Source organism: Rhinolophus hipposideros (assembly GCF_964194185.1).
Source record: "Rhinolophus hipposideros genome assembly, chromosome: 7".
Lineage (NCBI taxonomy): Eukaryota > Metazoa > Chordata > Mammalia > Chiroptera > Rhinolophidae > Rhinolophus > Rhinolophus hipposideros.
Genome location: NC_138053.1, coordinates 77,354,211 through 77,374,467, shown reverse-complemented (window position 1 = coordinate 77,374,467; position 20,257 = coordinate 77,354,211). Strand labels below are relative to the sequence as shown.

At 38.3% G+C, this 20,257-nt stretch overlaps 1 protein-coding gene across 1 annotated transcript; it reads left to right on the top strand.

Annotated features, from left to right (window-relative positions):
• Positions 1 to 424: 424 nt before the first annotated feature.
• On the top strand, positions 425 to 20,238 carry IL7R (interleukin 7 receptor; the record flags this gene model as incomplete). The annotated part of the gene is made up of 8 exons (XM_081053838.1): positions 425 to 545; positions 4,311 to 4,449; positions 10,310 to 10,467; positions 14,747 to 14,904; positions 17,081 to 17,243; positions 18,247 to 18,340; positions 19,277 to 19,352; positions 19,735 to 20,238. The coding sequence occupies 8 exons, from the start codon at positions 425 to 427 to the stop codon at positions 20,236 to 20,238; spliced, it is 1,413 nt and encodes a 470-aa protein (XP_080909964.1).
• Between the last annotated feature and the right edge of the window lie 19 nt (positions 20,239 to 20,257).

Below are 20,257 nucleotides of genomic sequence, written 5' to 3'. Positions count from 1 at the left end.
AAGGGCGGAATCTTACTTTAAAGCAAAACTTACACTGACAACCAATTGGTTAGTTTTGTAAGTTTGATTTGTGTCTCATGATTATTTTAAAGTGTGCCCTATTCACATTCTAGTCTGAAATAGTCTGAGTCTGGATTTAAATCTACCACATTACTCTGAAATGAGCACAGAAAGTTTGGGAGCTTCCAGGAATACCAAAGAGGTATAATAATTTCAAATGGTCTATCCCTTCATTTCCTCTATCTCTGCTTACAGCAGCAATACTTTTACTCTGACTTCCTGTTTCTGGCACATGCCTTCTTTTTTTGCTGTGTTTATACTTCCCCCTGTCTGTGGTTAAACAAGTAGAAAGCCATAAGCTATAGATTTAAGTCTGTCTCTCTCACTCTCGCATGCACTCTCTCTCTCTCATTCATTCCTACACATGGGCTCACACGCCTGTTCTCTTTTTCTCACTATCAGAATGACAATTCTAGGTACGGCTTTTGGTATGGTTTTCTATTTACTTCAAGTCGTTTCTGGAGAAAGTGGCTATGCACAGAATGGTGAGTCATTTCTAAGTTTTCTTTGGGATTTCAGATTATCTCTGGCATATGCTTTAGGTTGCTCAGATCCCTAACGGACTTGAGCCGAGTACTCGTTTGGCATGGAGTTTGAGAACTTACTACATATTTGATCATTCTGTATGTTCTAACCACCAGGGCAGGGGTCTGGGGGACTGTACTGAGGGTGGTTTGTAAAGTCTTAGAATTGTCAAGAAGAAATGCATTTGACTCTCCAAATGTGAATCTTAATATTGGTCGTTGTCTATTGTACAACATAGATGCAATGGTTGTGCTTGTTGCTTATACCTTGTTAAGAAATGAAACTACATTTGTTTTGTTTAGCTTTCCAGGAGGTCCCAAAAGCATAACTTTTATGATAAAATAGCATCCAGAACCAAAATCTTTGTCTGCATTTAACATTGCTAAATCCCCAGCACCTAAGAGTGTGTAGATCACAGTTGACATTCAGTGCATATTTGAAAATTTCTTCAAAATACTTTAGTTTTGATGGATTCAGGTGAGATTCTTAGTGACTAATTGAATAAAGATTTGAGTGAGCTGTCTCATTAGAAGATATTTAATCATCTCCATATCAATAAATTTACTGTCATATAATAATTCTGAGATCTTCAAAAGACTTAGTACTTAGAAGCAGATGCTTAGTAAATACCTTGTAATTACAACCAAATTGTAGACAACTGTAAAGCAGCAGCAACAGGAGCTACCTGAGAAGTCAGACCACCAATTTCTTCCTGAAAATTAAATTCTTTCACTTTAAGAGTTAAAAAGTATTTTCCTATCAAAGACATCAGACACATCAGCCAAATGACTCAGCGTAGATAATTTAAATCATGTAACTACCAAGGATGGAAATCCCTAGAATATTTTCATTACAGGAATTGCTGTAAGTTTGACATTTTTCACCCTGTGACCATGTATGAATCACTTTATGGGGGATGCTCATCACTCCATGGGAAATGTTGCCTTGTGTTTGCACAAGAGACACTTGGCAGGAAACACATAAACCTTACTTTTTGGAGTATGATATATTCCCTCTATTTCTCCCTGGTGGTTATACTATTTTGAAAAGAAATAAAAATTCTAATGAAAAGCTGAGTTTTCACTTCAACGTTCTAAATTTCAGATTTTTTTTAATGAGATCTGTAGCTACCCATCAGCATGATCACATCAAAATACTACCCCGTGTGGGGTGTAAAATAATCAGTTGCTGTTTGTTGAAAGATACGTTAGCTCTTTGATAACCACAAGGACAATCAAGAGGAGAAAGGGCTACTTTTAAAAAGTCCAAACCACTTACTCTTAATCAACTAATTCCTTTCGGTAGGAAGACTTCTAAACCACATGACCTTGTCTACAATGCACATTCAAAAAAAACTAAATTTTTATGGAAAAATATGCTTTGATAGTGAGCATTGGAAAAATAGTAGGTTAACTCACTGTTCAAAAGCTCTGTGTAATGTCAAAGCCATAGTACTAATAAAACCTTTGACACAGAACTTTTTTTCAAAGGAGCCCCAAAGTCTCATGTTCATGTTCTTAGAATTAGAATTCTGATTTTTACCTTTTCATTCCTTGTTTCTTGAAAAATATGACAGTACTCATAGCTAACCTTTATTGAGTGTTTACTGTGTTTTAAGCTAATTCTTTGTAATTGTTCAGTGGTTCCTCATAAAAACATGAATTTACATATCAGAACAACTGGGGCTTAAAGAGGTGGAGTCCCTGACAGAGGACCACAACTGCAAAGCAAAATAACCAGGATTGAAACCCGCATCTGTCCAATTCCGGTGCTGGGGGTCTTAACCACTGTGTATACTATTCTAACTTTTCCAGCTTAGATCAGGGATAACATTCTCTTTGTAATTTGTTGAAGGGGATTTTCCCAGTAATACCTGCTGAAAAACCAATGAACTGCTTCATTGCACGACCAGTGGCTTGCACATTAGATGAGAATAGGCATCAAGCTCATTTCGTCAGACTAGATGGCTGAGGGCGGTTGGAGTGTTTTTTCTGCTTCCAGCATCTCCTATACCGTTCTCTCTTTGACTTACTTTGTATGTTGAAGTACTTGGGAGACAAAGCTTATCCGTGGATGTCTAAATCCAAATATAGGTTCTGTTGTATAAGGATGGGTAGAAGGTCCAAAGAAGAGAATATGTCAAGACAGTGTGAGGGCTGCCATGTAAGGGCAAGCTAAAACTGCCCAGAACCATTCCATTGAGAAATGCTTTTAGGGACCAAGATGTAAGTCTGTAAGATTAGAAATGAACATGCTGAAATGTGAACTCTAAATGGTGGGCTGACCCTCATTACGTAAAGCTGTCATCAGGAGGAGGGCCATACCCTATTGAAATTACACAAGGAGCCTTTGCTGGGAGCAGAATTGAGAGCTGGATGGATTCTAGGAATGTTCACAGGATGTGTCTTCAAATTAAATTAGAAGACAAGAATGAAAAAGCGGTGCCCACAGCTCTTGTCTAGATGTGGCTTTTGGAGATTTTTTGCTTTGACTGAACCAAGCTGTCACTCAACTCGTTGGGCCACTCACAATCAGCTTTACTAACTTTCCCACAACCTACTGGGTTATTTAAATAAAGATGATGCTGTTTGTATACCCCATGACCTTTGGGACACTCCAGTGGGATTTAACTTTAGTATGTTTTGTATCCAATATAAAGCCCTAGAAATATCTAATTTCTAGTACTGGTGGACCTAAAGGCAGTCATAGGCTCACACAGGAGCCTTCTGAGAATGACTTTGATTACTCTAGATTTTCTCAGGTCCCAGTCGAAGTATACTTGCTGACAGATTTTTCTCTATTAAATATTGTGAAACATACACACAAAATATCTATTTAAACGTAGCAGCCTCCACCCAGCTTAAGAAATAGAATACTATCGGTGACAGATAGTACTTTCCAAAAGTGACAGCAAAAAATTCCTGCTCCCCCACATGCTTCCAGAATTTGCTAACATCTATAAGATACAGTATCTATAGAAGACCAACAAGCACAGAAGCAGCATCTATAAGATTTATGGGAAGGTCCACCAGATCTAAGTCTCCTCGGATCTAATTTTTTACTAACCACATTTCCCTCGGTTAGTAGCGTAAGGCCAAGTGCCTTAAATAAATATCCACACAATGGAGATAATTAATGGTGCTTTTATTTGGGACACTATTTAGGCAAGGGAAAGCTACCCCTTAAAAAAGTGAACTTCTGACTATAAGACCGCTATCATCTTCCTTCATTCAAAAAAACACTTCGGAGGGAAAACATGAAGCTCAGTAATAAAGTCAAAGACTTGACTAGGTAGCATATGAATAATGGTGATAAAAAACCTCACACTTGAAATGTCAAACTAACAGAAGAAATTGTCACTTGAATAAAAGAAAAACTGTGTTTCATGTATCATTCTAGATCTCTAAAGCACTAACCCAATGACAGAAATATTTAGAAATATTTGGAGGTTTTTTATTAATTGTGATGACTATTTTTCTATTAGAAAGATCTGTGCTCATTAGGTTTTGTTTCAGTTTGGATTTCTTTTGTTTTTTCTTTTGATTTTAGTTTTTGTTTTGGGAAAACTGTTTCTTGTCTTTGCCCTTGGCCTTTTCTTCTTTAGAGAAACTATAATCACTTCGTTATGCCTTCCCCCAAAGGCTGCCATTTCATTAAAGTCGCTGCAGATTTCAAAAGATGCACTTCTGTGTTTCATTAACAGCTGCAGGTTTGTTCCTCTCTAGGAGACTTTGAAGATGCAGAACCAGATGACTACTCATTCTCCTGCTACAGTCAGTTGGAAGTGAATGGATCCCAGCACTTGATAAACTGTGCTTTTGATGACCCGGATGTCAAGAGCACCAATCTGGAATTTGAAATATGGTGAGGAAAGGTGGCTTCAGTGGGTGCTTAGAAATCCATTGTCTCCCTTTCTGTGTGCTGTGTAGCCACAGTGGCAAAGGAAGGAGTGTGGGGGCTAACTATCAAATATTACAATCGAGTGAATTCCAAAAGCTTTCTGGAACTCCTTGTCCTTCACTGAAAGACTCATGCAAAGCAACTCATCTTTCAGGTCCTGCTGCTGCAGCCAAACGATGGCATGGATCTGGGAGAGGCCACATCTCTCCTGACTTCATAGCAGAACTTAACTCCTACTTCTCCTAGGACGCTCCTCCTAAAAACTCTTTTTGCCTAACATGACATGATCTCATGTCTTCAAGTTATACTCTGGAGCAGAGTTGCCTGGTTTTTAATTTCAATACCAGCACTCACTAGCTTTTTAACCTAGAGCTAGTTATGTAACTTATCTATGCTGCAGTTTCTTCACCTGTTAATGAGATATACTACCTGAGAGGGGGGATTGTGATGACTAAATAATTTAATGCTTTAATAATTTAATTAAAAGACACATCCGGTATGTAACAAGTAATGAAAAAGAGCCATTAAGTCAAAAATCTATGAATATAGGTTTAACTTCTACCTTCTTGGCACAGTTTGACTTTAGATACCTTCAATTTTTCAAAAACCCGCAGGAATAAATTGGCTCCTGGTTTCATGAGGCCTCAGAGAAAAGGCAAACAAAAAGAGAAAGTCTCTGTTTTGAAAGCTTGGTAAAGAGCTCAGAGAGATTTATCTTCTCCCTCCTCCACAAATCATCTCTTTTTGCTGAGGGTTCCTATCTCTGGTGATTTTTAAAAAAATACTCTAACATGAAATTCTGACTTGTGACTATTTCCAAATGTCTAACAGATGACCTGATTTTAGTTCCTCACTTTCGTAAGGAAAGTGAGTCAAGACCCACCAGTAGTAAAAGAGGCTTCTTAAATTCCGTACTCAGCCAACCCACCACAATCTAGAATCTAGATAAGCCTCGAATTCCATGTCTTACATTAATTTACAAGAGCTTCCTACATCTGTTCACGCAGTGATTCCTGCTGCAGTCACGGGGTAAACATGGTCTTGGACTTGAATTCCACAGTGTGTTCTCCATCAGCCTCTGTCAGTTCACTTCTATAATACACTTTCCAGGAATCAAATATGTCAAGAGAACAGGAACCTACCATGTCTAGAATGTACGCTGCAGTTAGACTGCACTAAAACAGCCAAACAACTCCAACAATGCGGTCATTTTATGGGCGAAACCCCTTCCAACGCAGAGGTTTGACTTCGGGTTCTTCAACAGCTGGCTATTGGGCAGCAGTCATCACTGTGGTTTTTCTTGGGGAGGCCGAGGCTGACCTTTCTGTCCACTTTCACTCACATGGCACCTGCCACTTCCTTGCCCACTTGTACAAACTTGCCCACTTCCTTTAACAAGTCTCTTGATATTTCCTTCCATGTTTTAATCTATCCATAACCTTCATTTGGGTTTTCCAATTGGATTCAGATATCTTCACTAGAAAGGAATTGTTTTAAGACATGTTTTCAGTGTGAAACAATAAATAGGAACTCCTTAGTAGGTCGTGATGTTTCTGGAGAGTAGCCATTTTATAAAGGTACCTAAACTTTAAGGGCCATTTGGAGGAACTCCTAGGTTCAGAGCAGACAACGTATCTCAAATTAAACCCACTTAAACAGAGTGCTATATTAGCTGGTTAGGTTGGGTTTCTTTTCCACAATGAAAATATTTAGGTTGAGTTTATTTCCACATTCTTGGGGGCACCATAGTCATTTCCATGTACCGCCTACAGATACCACTTCAAATATGTCATTTTTTGTTTTCACCAATTACCACCAACATCACAGGCTACACCTTGCGAAATCTAACTCATACTCTAGACTTTGCTAGCAGTATCTGTCAAGTGTTGTTGTTAATGCAGTTCTTTTACAGTAAACCACGCTAACTTTCAAAGTTGTTCCATGTTTTTCGGATAGATTCTGTCTTTTGGGGCCAAATGAGGAATAAAAGCTATAGTGTTTTGTTTAGTTTTGGTTTGGTTTTTATTATTTCCATTTAAGTATCTGTTTCACCATCACACTAAATTATACAAGATTGCAGGACATTAAGGAAGGTGAACCTGGGATAAGGAATCGAGTGCTATGGTTCCCGGCAGTCTTTCCCTATTTTCAGAATGAGGGCATGTGTGTGAGTGGCTTAGGGTTGATGTCCCCAGGGAAGGTCTTACAGGGTCAGATTTGTTAGCCTAAAGTACTACTTGGATACTCCTTCGCTGAAACGCCCTAGAATCACTCTATCCAACAGAAATACAATGTGATCCACAAATGCGTGAACCAGATAGCAATTCTAAATTTTCTAGTAGCCACAGTTAAAAAAGAAACAAAATAGGTAAAATTAATTTTATAATTTTATTTAACCTAAATTTTATTTAATATTTTATTTAACTTAATATATCCAAAATAGCATCATTTCAACATGTAATCCACATGAACAAAAAGTATTGATGAGATATTTTACCTTCTTCCTTGCATACTAAATCTTCAAATTTGGGTGTGTATTTCATATTAAGAGCACATCTCAATCTGGACTAGCCATATTTCCAGTATTCAGTAACCACATGGGATAGAGGCTGTGTTAGACCGTGTAGTCTTACAACATTCCTAAATCTAGCAATACATAGTTAGCAACCAAGTAAATTGTTTTAATTTAATTAAGTGAATTGAAATGAATTGGATTGAATTGATTTGAACTACTCATGGGGGAACCCTGATTTCCCCCCAATCACCTGAAGCCAGGGTTAGTGATACAATGCAAGGTTATGGATTGTAGGCCACAGTTTTATCTTAGTCTCCCTTGCATGGGGTACCTTCCCCCCACCTTCCCTACTGCACACACACATACAGAAGCTCCTGGAGTTCAGAGTCCTTAAAAGGATGCCCAGGCTTGTAAGATTAGCCAAATGATGATCTTCATTTTTTGTTGCTCATTAATCTCATTCCCCCAAAATTGGAAATGAACTGAGCATACCATTTTAGAGTCTTCTTAAACTTCCAGCAGTACCAGGAATTTACTATCTGTTACGGATCTATAGCTGAATATTCCACACATACTTTACTTATATTCTAAATTCAGTGATTGAACTAAAAGCCATTATCCAATCACATGTTTACCTGAAATTTAGAAATGGGATCCTACTCCAATTCTCCCTCTTTTTTACCTTATTCCTCAAATCATGATAGTGTTGCCATCTTCAAAATTTTCCATCTGATACTGCTCCCAAGTTTGCTCCTCGTTATCCATCTAGCTTACCTTAAATACTGGCTTTTAACTTTTTCTTTACTTGAAGTGGGAAAACCCATCTAGCCCAAAAAGGAACACATTCTCTAAAAACTACACACACACACACACACACACACACACACACACACACACACACACACAGCCAGAACAACCACATAGCCCTAAAAGATGTTATGAAAAAGCAATATTTTGGCGGGGAGGATAATTTTAAGGAATGTCACACAAATAACAAACATATTTAGCCAATTAGTAAACTTAAATGGAGCTTAATCAGTCACTCGAAGACCACAGCAGGCCAGAGGTGAAATTCTAAATCTACACGTGGGGTATTCTCATATTTTAACTCCATGCCCATTTCACCTCAAGCCACACAGACGTGTTCTTTCTGTTCAGGGTCCAGGCATGATCATGCAAAGGGCTCACTTGGGCACATGCAGAGATAAGTGCACACACATCCAATTCACCAAAGAAAACCAACACACATTCTGTGTTTCAGGTAGTAAAGGATTTTTCTATTACACACAGGCTCTTTTTTTCTGCTATTATAGCTTTGTAGTACGTTGGAAATCAAGTGTACCGAATCTTTCATATTTGTTCTGCTTTTTCAATGTTGCTTTGTCTATTCTTTGTATTCCCACATAAATTTTAGAATCAGTTTGTCAACTTTTTAAAAATCCTGCAGAGATTTTGATTCACATTATATATACCAGTTTGGGGAAATTTTCCATCTTTTTACGACTAAATTTGCTCATTCATGAATGTAGCTCTTCATTTATTTAGATCGCTTTTCATAGCTTTCAGAAATGTTTTGAAATCTCCATTGCAAAGGCCTTAAACATCGTTTATTAATTTTATTTCTAGGCATTTTGTGTTTTTATTGCTATCATAAATGATGCTGTTAATTTAAAAATCAGTTTTCTAATTGTTTGACACTAGCCTATAGAAATATAATTGACTTTTGTACAACGACCTGAATTCACTTTAGTGAATTCATCAATTTAGTGATGAGTTCCTATAATTGTATTGGAGAATCTTTATTATTTTCCATGTGAACAAACATTGTCTGCAAATAAAGGAGTCTTTTTTTCTTCCTTTCCAATCTAGGTGACTTTTATCTGTTTCTGTTGTCTAGCACTGACTAGGCATACTGTTGAAAATTAATGGTGAAAATGGGTATCCCTGTCTTATCTTTATCTTAGGGAAAAATATTCCCAATTTCACCATTAAGAATATTAACTATAGACTGTAAATGTCTTTTGTCAGGTTAAGGAAGTGTCCTCCTATTAATTGTCTACTGAGAGTTTTTATCATAAAGGGATGATGAATTTCATCAAATGCTTTATCTGCATCACTTGAGATGATCAAATTATGTATTTTATTCTGTTAATGTGAATTGTATTGATTGATCTTTATTGAACCTATCTTGATATTCTGGGGTACATCTTACGTTTCACTATGTATTAGCAACAATGTGTTAATATTTTCTTGAGGAACTTTGCATATACGTTCTTCAGGGACATTTATCTGTAAATTTCTTTTCTGTAATGTTTTTTTGCCAGCTTTTGGTACCAGGGTTGAGCTAACTTCATAAAATAAGTTGAGAAGGGTCCATTTCTCCTCTGTTTTCTGGAAGAATTTGTGTGGGATTGGCATTATTTCTTATATATTTGACAGAGTTTACCAGCATATAACCATCTGTTGGTAGAGTTTTGGGGTTTTTTTTGTAGGATTATTTATTAAGAATAAATTTAATTTCTTTGAAATAAATGGAGCAATTGAAATATTCAATTTTTTCCTTATTTTCACATTTGGGCACTATCTCTTTTTAGTAATTGCTCTAAAGATATTCAACCTTATCACAGTTTATTTTGATTTAATGTGGTACTATTTGATGTAAAATATAAGAAATTTGCAACAATATTGTTCCAATTATCATATCCTATCCTTTGCACAATTGTTGTCATATGTTTACATCTACATACCTTATAAATGTCACAATAATGTTATAATATTTGTTTTTTTTTTTAAATCTGTTGATGAGTTAAAAGTGGAGCACAGTAAAAATTATTGTGGCCCTAAATTATCCATTAAATATATGTGGTTTTACCTATATCATCTTTTAGACTATTTTATCATTTCCTTTAACCCTTTTTTGGTCAATTTTTTTTACAGGCTTTATTACTTCGATTTATTCCTATAAGACATCAAAAAACACGATTCCCTTCGATTTAAACAAAGCATTTGTTTTTCAGTGACCAATTATTAAATTATTATTAAAAAATAAGAATTTTCCATTATTTTCATGAACATGCTTTGACTACGAAAGGTTCAGTTGCATCTAATGCCTGAGTAAATCATCAGATAATAAAGGCAGCAAAAAGCTACATTATTTTCATTCTTTCTCTCTCTTGAACACGCATCTACCCACTCACACACCTGTGAACAGAGTTGAAGTCAAACAACTGAAATGTACATGTGATGTCATTCCATTCTATACAGAAACTCCTACTTGAATTAAGACAGATCCCCTTTTTGTTTCTACAGTGAGTCCCTGACAGTCAACAGTTGTCTGAATTTTAATAAACTGCAAGAGAGGTATCTCCTCAAGACAGATAAATTCTTACTGATTGGAGAAAGCAAAATATGTGTGAAGCTTAGAGGAAAGATCGTAACTTGCAGAACAATCAAGATAATGAAAATAGGTAAGAACAATATGGGGGTATGGTTGTCATTTTTCAGATCTCTGAAGACATTGATGTTCTCTGGATTTTCTGTATTTTAAAAGTAGACAAATCATGAAAGCTATTTGCAATAGAGAATAGGAAATTCTCTCATATAAATAACTTTTAAAAGAAATGAAAGTTTTGAAGCTTACGCTATTAACTCTTACTGTGAGGGAATTCTGAGGATCTTCAAACTCAACTATGAATGACACTGATTGGCACCTACAGACCACAAGAAGAGGTCATCTATATATGACATGTCTAACTAGAGTGGACCTCCTGTCATCCACGCATATATGACCTTTCTTTCCTTTCCTTTCCTTCCTCCTTACTTTCTACTGAATTTCGTGTAGTCTTCTCCCCCTATACTTACCATATTCTGAGTGTGTTTAGCTAAATAATCAAGTTATTTTTAAAAGTAAATATGCCTTTCCAGAAAGAGATTGAAGATATTGGCTCACATGATTGTGGGAGCTGGCAAGTCTGAAATTTGTAAGGCAAGCCAGAAGGCTAAAAATTCAGGTCAGAGTAGATATTGTCTTGCATCCAAATTCCACAGGGTGAGCTAAGCAGTCTGGAAACTCAGCCAGGGTTTCTATGTTGCATTGTTGAAACAGGCTTGCTTCTTCTTCAGGGAATCTCAGTCTTTGTTTTTAAGGCCTTTGTGTGATTGAATGAAGTCTACCATGTTATAGAGGGTAATCTCGTGTTACTCAAAGTCTACTGCTTTAAACTTTAGCTGTGTCTTTAAAAAACATAACCTTTAGACTAGTGTTTGATCAAACTGGGAAACATGTTGACACATGAAGTGACCATCACACCATTCTAAAAGGCCTATTATTGAGGATTGATGCCAAATCTGATTTGGCCTAGGATAAGCACATTATACTTTGCCAAAAAAATGATAATTACATACCAAATAAAATATAGTTTGCATTGTTGAGCTCATCTTCATGTTTTCTTTGGCTGTACATAATATCCATATACATAATAATACAAATCAGTAAATCCATTCAATTATCTGGTTCTAAATCAATATTAATTACCAATATACTATTTGGTTACCAGGCAAGTAAATCAAAACAATCAGAAAGGTTGGGAATATAGACACAAATATTTCTTCTGTTACTTACAGATTTATGACCCTGAGGGGAATAAGGTTCTTTTTTTCAAAACCTCAGAGATACCCCAGCATAAGAGAAGGTCTAAGGCAATTATGATATACCACTACAATAGAATACTAACTACTTGTATGCATTCTATCTATGGAGATTTACAGGTGAAACAATATAAGTATGAAAAGCTATTTAAAGTGATTGAAAAAATGAATTCCTTTGCTGGTTTTCAATGTTATTGTTCTGTCTCTCCCTATTCTCAGCAACCCCCTTCACCCTCCAAAAAATAAAATTAAATATATGAGAGCAATATTCATTAGAGACAACAAAGAGAAACTTGGAATCTAGTCTCCGCTTTGTTTCACTAAGATGGTAAAATAAAGAGTAAAAGCAAAAGTTCCATACGTGAACAATTATCTTGTAAAAAAGCAGTGGTAGTGGGAAAGAGACATAGACATCACCAGTGTGAGTGTTGTCTAGGTAGGGGTGACAACCACAAGGTATCTCTGAGTTTGCAACACAAACAAGCTAGGTTTTGATCATTTGAAGACTAGACTGCTATGGATGGTTGTTCAGTCGTGCACTGTACAAGAGCACTGTATCTAAAGGGTCACTATTTACGCTGCAAATATATATTCGTTCTCTGAGAACAGGCAGAGAGGGTAGAGATTTTCAGTCTTCTGACAGAGTCCTGGAGCATCAGAAGAGAGCCCCTTCTATAGAAACCCACACCAGTGCACAGAAACCCATGCCAGTACACAGAAACCCACACCAGTGTGCATGCATTCCAGAGAGTGAACATGTGAACCCTCATGGCATACCCATAGGCTGAAGGTGGCACCCTGACCCCCAAATCTCACATGCCCAGGGCTTTTAGCAGTCACATTCAGTACCTCCCAGCACATTGCAAACCTTACATGTCTCATCAGAGGGACAATGGGGAGAGGCAGGGTATACACACTGCTGGCAACATGGGCCCTTGGGAAAGGGGTGGTGTCAGCACCTTGGGGCTTTGGAAAGCAACCCTAAGCAAGCAGGATAAAAGGTGGTAGAGGTGTGTCTCAGAGTAGCATTTTCTTGTTCTTAATGTGACATGTCATTCATGAACTATTATTGAATTGAATTGAAACTGGATGCTCCTGATTGAACCTCGGAGCCAGAGCTCCCCTACACTCACCTGCTCCCTCATTTACTTCCGCTTCTTTAGGTGTGGACCCCTAACAAAGTTAGAGGGGCAGCATCCTGCCTTCCCACTTTTCTTTGCAGGTTAAATTTATATAATTGTTCGGATTGTGCAAGAATAAATTAACTTTCTAAAATGTTGCTTGAGGAATGAGCACCTTTTTCGAATGTGCTCAAAGACACCATTTGGGTTAGAGGCAGACATGTGGGGAGAGGGCCTGGACAAGCCAGTGGGAAATAATGAAATCCAGAAACAAAAGCTAAATGAAGAAGAATGGGCATCGGAATCAGACAGAATTGAGTTTAAATCCTCATACCATCCTACAGGGGCCTGAACTAAAGGGAATCAACCTCTCTGAGACTCAGTTTCCTCATCAGCATAGCGGAGATGAGTTATTGTTGATGGAACATGACATAAGTAGCACTTGGCATGTAGTAGGTACATAATCAATCTTAGCCTGTTCTTCCCTTAATTCTTCCTTTATTGAGAGTCCTTGGGGGATGGGGATGAGAAAAGGAACTCAAGTGTCAGAGGTTTTGTTGAGAATGTGACTCTTAATTATTTGAATGAAGGGTAGGAACTGCCTTGGCAGGTATAAAAAGGTTGACAGTATTCTCTGTTGGTCTGTTTCTGTACACCTACCCCCTTTCCTCCTGTTTCCTTTTAAAGCATCTTCCCGTTTCATAGTGTACATAAGTGTAAAACAGGATCAACTTCCCCTTTCACAAGACATCCAAGGGTAAAGAAGGAGCCACTTCCTCTTTTTTACAGTACCTCTGAAGCAATGCAGGAGAAACTTAGGCAGACACCACTATGAGAAACTGATGACAAGAAGTGGGCCAAACTCCGCCATGCGGGTTCATTTTACTGGGTCAGCAAATTGGTCTTAAAGTCCAATTGCTTGCTCACATTGCTTAGAATCCAGCTCAGTCTACTGAGTAAAAGTTTGATGAACCCACACTCTCTCATTAACAACAGGTTTAGGTTAGATTTTAACTTATGTGTTCCCTCATCTCTATTTGAGATCAGCCATGCAGAAAAGTGGCTGTCCCATCCCTAGATAACTAACCTCCCAGGCTTAGATGAAAGATCGGCTAAGAGGCCATGACAGGGAAGCCCCCAATCAATGATGGGGAGACCTGACACACATGCTCTTCTAGGAATTCAATACCCTTCTCAGGGTTTATTCTGCCTGAAATAACACCTGTCTTCCTCCAACAGCATTTCATATAAAGTTCATGTGATCCTAACAGCAACTGTTAGGCAGGCAGGCAGAAGGAAGAGGCCAGAGAAAAGTTTAGAGCTAATGCAAACAAGATTGAAGAGGAGGCAGCCTGAGGTCCCATCGGAAGTTCCTAGCCAGAGCCAGGGTGCATACCCTCAACTTCTACGTAGCCGAAATGAGGTGCAAGGTTCCCAGCTTATCACAGCTGATCTTATTAGAATAATGAAGACTCGAAATTTAAATACTCCTGCCTTGGGATTAGTTAATAATAAGTGTTCAAAAGCCAAAGAGAATGTGTTTTAGTCTAAAATTAACACTAGCTGCTGTAACAAATAAGCCCTAAGAAGTATGATATCTCAAACACTCTAAGTTTATTTCTTGTTCACATTTCTTTCTAACCTTTGAATTGCAGTCCTCCAAGCAGTATTAGAGGCGTCTTCATCCTGTGGCTCCACTGTCTTAATTAAATATCTGACTCGGAGCGGTGAAAGGGGAATAGGCATAGGGGCACACATGTGGGGTTTCTGGGCCAGGATAGGAGGTGGTACACCTCATATTGCTCACTAGGCCACACCCAACTGCAAGGGAGGCTGGGAAATGTAGTCAGGCTTTGAACCAGGAAGAAGAAATGGTTTTTTGAACACAACTGTCATTTGCAGGATAGATGAAATTTAAAAATTATAATTATTTCTTTGACTGCTCTGTAAGCTGACCTCATTTCTTTTTCCTTTCCAGTTAAACCTGAGGCTCCTTTTGACCTAAAAGTCATCTATCGCAAGGAAGCAAATGACTTTGTGGTGACATTTAATACAACACACTTACAAAAGAAATATGTAAAAAAATTAATACATGAGGTAGCCTACCGCCAGGAAAAAAATGAAAATGACTGGATGGTATGTAGATCAACTACATTTATGGATTATGAAATTTATAAAGATGTATATATAAATGTACTTAATAAATTATATATGTAGATTAAAATATATAAATGTGTAAAAGTATAAAACAGAAACTTCTTAATATTACATATTTTATTGTCCCAGAGGTACATTTACCTGTGGAGGTCCCCTAACAATTTTATGTTCAAAATGTATCTTTAACTGAAAGAAGCTTCTAAGGGTATAAGCTTCAAATCCCACAAAGCCTGGATCTTCTCTGGCCCTTCCTGTTCTAGCTCTGATTTTTTTTTTCTTGCTCTGTTTTTTGTCCTTGTAATGTTTCTAAATTAGGTTGATGGGTTAACAATCTAAGTCAAGACCAAATCCATCCTCTTTATTTTGGGGCCTTAACAAGTAACACATTTAGCACAACTCTCACAGGCAGCTCAGGCAAAAATGTTACCACGTCAGAGTCGCAACTGGTTTATGGAAGTTGTGAAGGTAGCATAAAGGAGTAAAAGAGGAGAGGAAGAGGAGTATTTTGCTTCTTCTTAAAAAAAAAAAAAAGTTTGAGACCCTAGGTCTTGAATAACCACTAAATCTTCACCCTTCATAATTTGGAGGGTTATTTAGACTTCAGGATTTGCTGCAGTTTGAATGGTATGGCTGGCCCTGCAATCTGTTTGGAGGAGGAGGTAGGAAAAAGGTAGAATGCTACATTTCTTACATTCTTACAGAGGTTCTCAGGTCTCTTTGAAACCACTGGCTTACCTTCTGTACTTTTTACATCACACGGAGAGAAAACAGATGAAGATTTCTCTTTCTCAAGGTGAACAGAGTGCCTGCTTGCCCACACTGTTCTCCTTTCTAAGACAAGGATCAATCTTGTTTGCAGAATGCTGCTTTATGCTACTTACAGAAGCTTAATGCCTGCCCCAGGCCACCTTCTATCACCCCCTATACACACACACACACGCACACACACACACACACACACACACACAAACTGGACTACCTTGATCTTGGCCTCTTCTACTATTTATCTGAAAAATGCACCTATAGAAAATAAACTGCAGAGGGAAAAGGAAGGATTTTTGAAAAAAAATGGTGCCAAAATAATCAGTTAACTGGGGGAAAATTAAGTTAAATGCCTAAACCCCTCCATTTAACAACAAAAGCACAAAAAAAAGATAATTTAAGGAAATTATGTAAAAGTAACACTTTAAGCTAGAAAATAAATAGGTGGATGTTTATATAATCTTGACATGAAGAAGAACATTCTAAACATAAAATCAGTAAAAGAAAGCAAAAGATTGATAGAGATGAATACATAAAAATAAAGGTTTATAAATGTTAGTACACACAATAATCAAAGTTGTAAGGCAAATAAAATATTAGGATTATGTTGCCACACTTACAACTGACAGATAGTTGATATCTTTAATATGTAAGGAAGTCTTAAAGCCATCAAGAAAAAGACAAAAATAACAATAGAAAAATTAGCAAGAAACTTGGAAATATTTCACAAAATAAGAAATATATAAATTCAATAAACATGAAAACTAATAATCAAATGAATATAAATGTAAATAACAATGGGACATACTTTTTACGTTCAAAAAATCTATAGAACTCTTGTTCTCTTAAGGATAATACACAGTGTTGGTGAGACCGCTGCCTCTATATTACTATTCACAATGTAGAATGGTATCTTTCTGGAGGGAAACGATTTTTTTGCTCACTAATCTCACCATTTCCTTTTATCTCCTCTTGGGAGGTGAAAGGACAGAGAAAGGAAGAGACTGAAGTGTGGAAAGGAAGGTGGGAGGCTGGGAGTGATTTATATCCTCCCAAAATGGGAGGGCCCAAGTCACCTGAATAGACCCATTGTATCACTGCCCTCCTGCACCATTTATATTAGTTGGTGCAAAAGTAATTGTGGTTTAAAAGGTTAAAAATAAATGCAAAAACTGCAATTACTTTTGCAGTAATTTTATGCAAAATTTATGAGCTCAAAGTCTCTGCCCCAAATTCTACCGCTGACCCCTTCACATGTCAGGGTGCCTCCACATGTATGACAGAAATTTGAGAGAATATCCACAAGACTAAAGATCCTTGACCTGAATGAATTGGGAGATCAGGGTAGCAGCTTTTTCATCCTAAAAATATGGCGGCACTTTTTGTTCTTTAGCACGTGAATTTATCCAGTACAAAGCTGACACTCCTACAGAAAAAGCTACAAGCTGATGCAATGTATGAGATTAAAGTCCGATCCATCCCTCTGGCCGACTATTTTCAAGGCTTCTGGAGTGAATGGAGTCCAATTTTCCACTTCAAAACTCCAGAGAGCAAAGGTGAGCAATAACTGGGGTCTCTGTTCCCCATATCGTACTTTGCAGGTCAAAATGTGTGAGTGACATACAATGTGATGTATAGATGACGTATTACAGAATTGTACACCTGAAACCTGTGTAACTTTACTAACCATTGTCACCCCAATAAACTCTAATTTAAAAAAAAAATGTGTAAAATGTGTGAGTGTGAGTGAGAATGAAAGAGATGTCTCCCTTGAGGGCATTCTTACATTTTCTTTGGAGAAGACCTGTCATCTTTTCCCTTTCTGTGAAGAACAAGGAAGTAGTGGAAGTAGGGCCTTTAATTTCTGATGTTAGGTAGCTGTCTGGACGTTACCGCCCTGGATGCTCCTGGGAGCTGCTAATAATTCTGAAACAAATCTCCACCCACTACCTCCAGTTTACCAGTTTAGACTGGGATCCCAGTGGCTGGTGTCTATAAGGCCCCTCTAGGGAATACCTGTATTGGTGGCAGATTGGCAGACTAGTGTGGCTCTCCCAGGCCTCCATTTCCAGAATAATGAAGATATCCGGGGGTCTAGGAAGTGATAATGGCCAGAAAAGTCAAAGGACGTGGCTCAGGCAAGCCTCTGGGGACTCAACACACTGCACATATACATTCCCTCTGAGGGATGAGGGGAACTGTTCTCCCGTATCCTAGAAATGGCTGAAACTGCTGGGTAGAGTATCTATCTCATTATTCCCTGCTCAACTTCTTTCTCCTGGTAATGGGAGTCAGGGAGGGAGCGCTGTATCTTTAATGCTAGGTCAATTTTACATTTAAAGTGACAGACATTCTAGATCCAGTCACCTAAGTCAGTGCAATTTACTAAAGCCAAAATTCCCCCATAAAGCTATTACATCATACTGTTCACTGAAGAGCAACTTTCAAGAAATAATATTGATAAATGGACTTGAGGTACTAAATAAACTCAAAGCATTTTGAAGTCTCCCCTGCTTGATGCTTAATGATTGTTAACCTAGAATTATCCTTGTATTTCAGGGGAGATGGATCCTGTTTTACTAATGGTCAGCATGCTGAGTGTCTTCTGTGTGGCTCTGATGTTCATTTTGGCCTGTGTGTTATGGAAAAAAAGGTGAATTTCTTTAATCAGAGGGTGGTTATGCAGGAACCCAGACAGTCAAAACTCTAACCCTATTTATTGATGAGAAAACTACAAAGGCATTTCAGGAATTATGTGCCCAACATCTTTTCTCATCCTCAGGCATTGGTGACATTCCATAATTAATTTCCTAAGAGGTGAAAATATATAAACTGGATATAGGGCAAACTCTCCTCCCAAACTTTTCCTCCTAAAGGATTAGGAACCATGCCTCCAGAATGCGTGGGCAACTAGAGGCACCCTTGAAAACATGCAGAATATGTTTGAAGTCTTGACTTTTAGTACATGCATTCTTGGGATTTTTGCATTCTACCTCATGATAGGGCCATGATTATTTCATCATAAAAAAATGATGTTTTAGATACATACCAGTCAAGTTAGTAATGCGCTGGAATGATGCTCTCAGCATGGGGCCACGTATCCCAAGAATTACAAGGATTCCAGTTTGAAAAGAACCACCTTAAAGCAACGTCTCTGGGTAATTTAGAAAATGCTCCTCACTTCTACCAAAATAAGAGATAAGGGTTTGCTGCCAGTAGAGACAAGGAATAAGATGACAGCAGCTATATAGTAGAGGAGCAGGGCAAATTTTAGTTTCATAATTACACCAAACCACTTCATTGCCGAGTCTCATTGTTCCCTCTCTCCAGGGCTCTGTCTCAGAAGTATATCATTGTTATGTCTTGTTCACAGAGTAGATCACTGAAAACAATCTCTGGTCCAGCTGCTCCATTGGTAGGACTGAGGATCAGAGAAAAGAAGGCTCTTACCCAAGATGACCCACCTAGCTGTGGCAGAGCCAAGACTAGAAATGCACTCTTCTGATTCCTGGATCAGAATAAATGGAAAGATCAACTGTGCCTGCTCTCTCTGCCATGCATCTGATCTATCAATGTCTTCTTATTTCAGAATTAAGCCCATCATATGGCCCAGTCTCCCTGATCATAAGAAGACTCTGGAGCAACTGTGCAAGAAACCAAAAAAGGTGAGTGCGTGTGATGCTTTTCTATCACTATGTTGGAGCCACCAAGAATGATACTGAAGGATAAGGAATAGCTAAACCTCAAGTTATGGTCTTTTGTTCATCCCCAAACCAGAATCCCTTGTAAGATCCTAGCTGCAACTTCTGGAGGTAAGAAACTAAAATGAGATACAAGTCCCAGGCCTCCCCAGGGTGGAGGGCACAGCCAGTGGTTGCTTCAGACCCTGAGGTGCCATGGAAGGTCCAAAGGCAGTCAGCCAGAACATGTGGGTTAATCTCCGACATTCCCAAGTAAACATAGTTCTTTAGAAATTTTCCTGAACAGAACATTTGGTGCCGTGTCTCTCCAGTGTGCTCTTAATGCCTGTTCTCTTTTTTGGTGCAGAATTTGTATGCGAGTTTCAATCCTGAAAGTTTCCTTGACTGCCAGATTCATAAGGTGGATGGCATTCAAGCTAGAGATGAAGTGGAAGGTTTCCTACAAGACACATTTTCTCCACAACTAGAAGAATTTGAGAAGCAGAGGCCTGGAGGGAGTGTGCAGGGTGCCAACTGGCCATCCAAGCATGCAGTCATCACCCCAAAACTTTTCAGAGGAGATGCACCCCTCGCATGCCTGGCTAGGAATGTCAGCGCATGTGATGCCCCTGACCTCTCCTTCTCCAGGTCCCCAGACTGCAGGGCAGGTGGTAAGAATGAGCCTCATGAGGACCAGGGCCTACTGGTTGGCCCTGGAACTACAAATGGCACCCTGTCCCCTCCATTTCCTTTCCAATCAGAAATCCTAACGTTGAACCCAGCTACCCAGGGACAGCCCCTCCTCACTTCCTTGGGATCAAGTCAAGAAGAAGCATATGTCACCATGTCCAGCTTCTACCAAAACCAGTGAATTGTAAGAACCCCAGGAC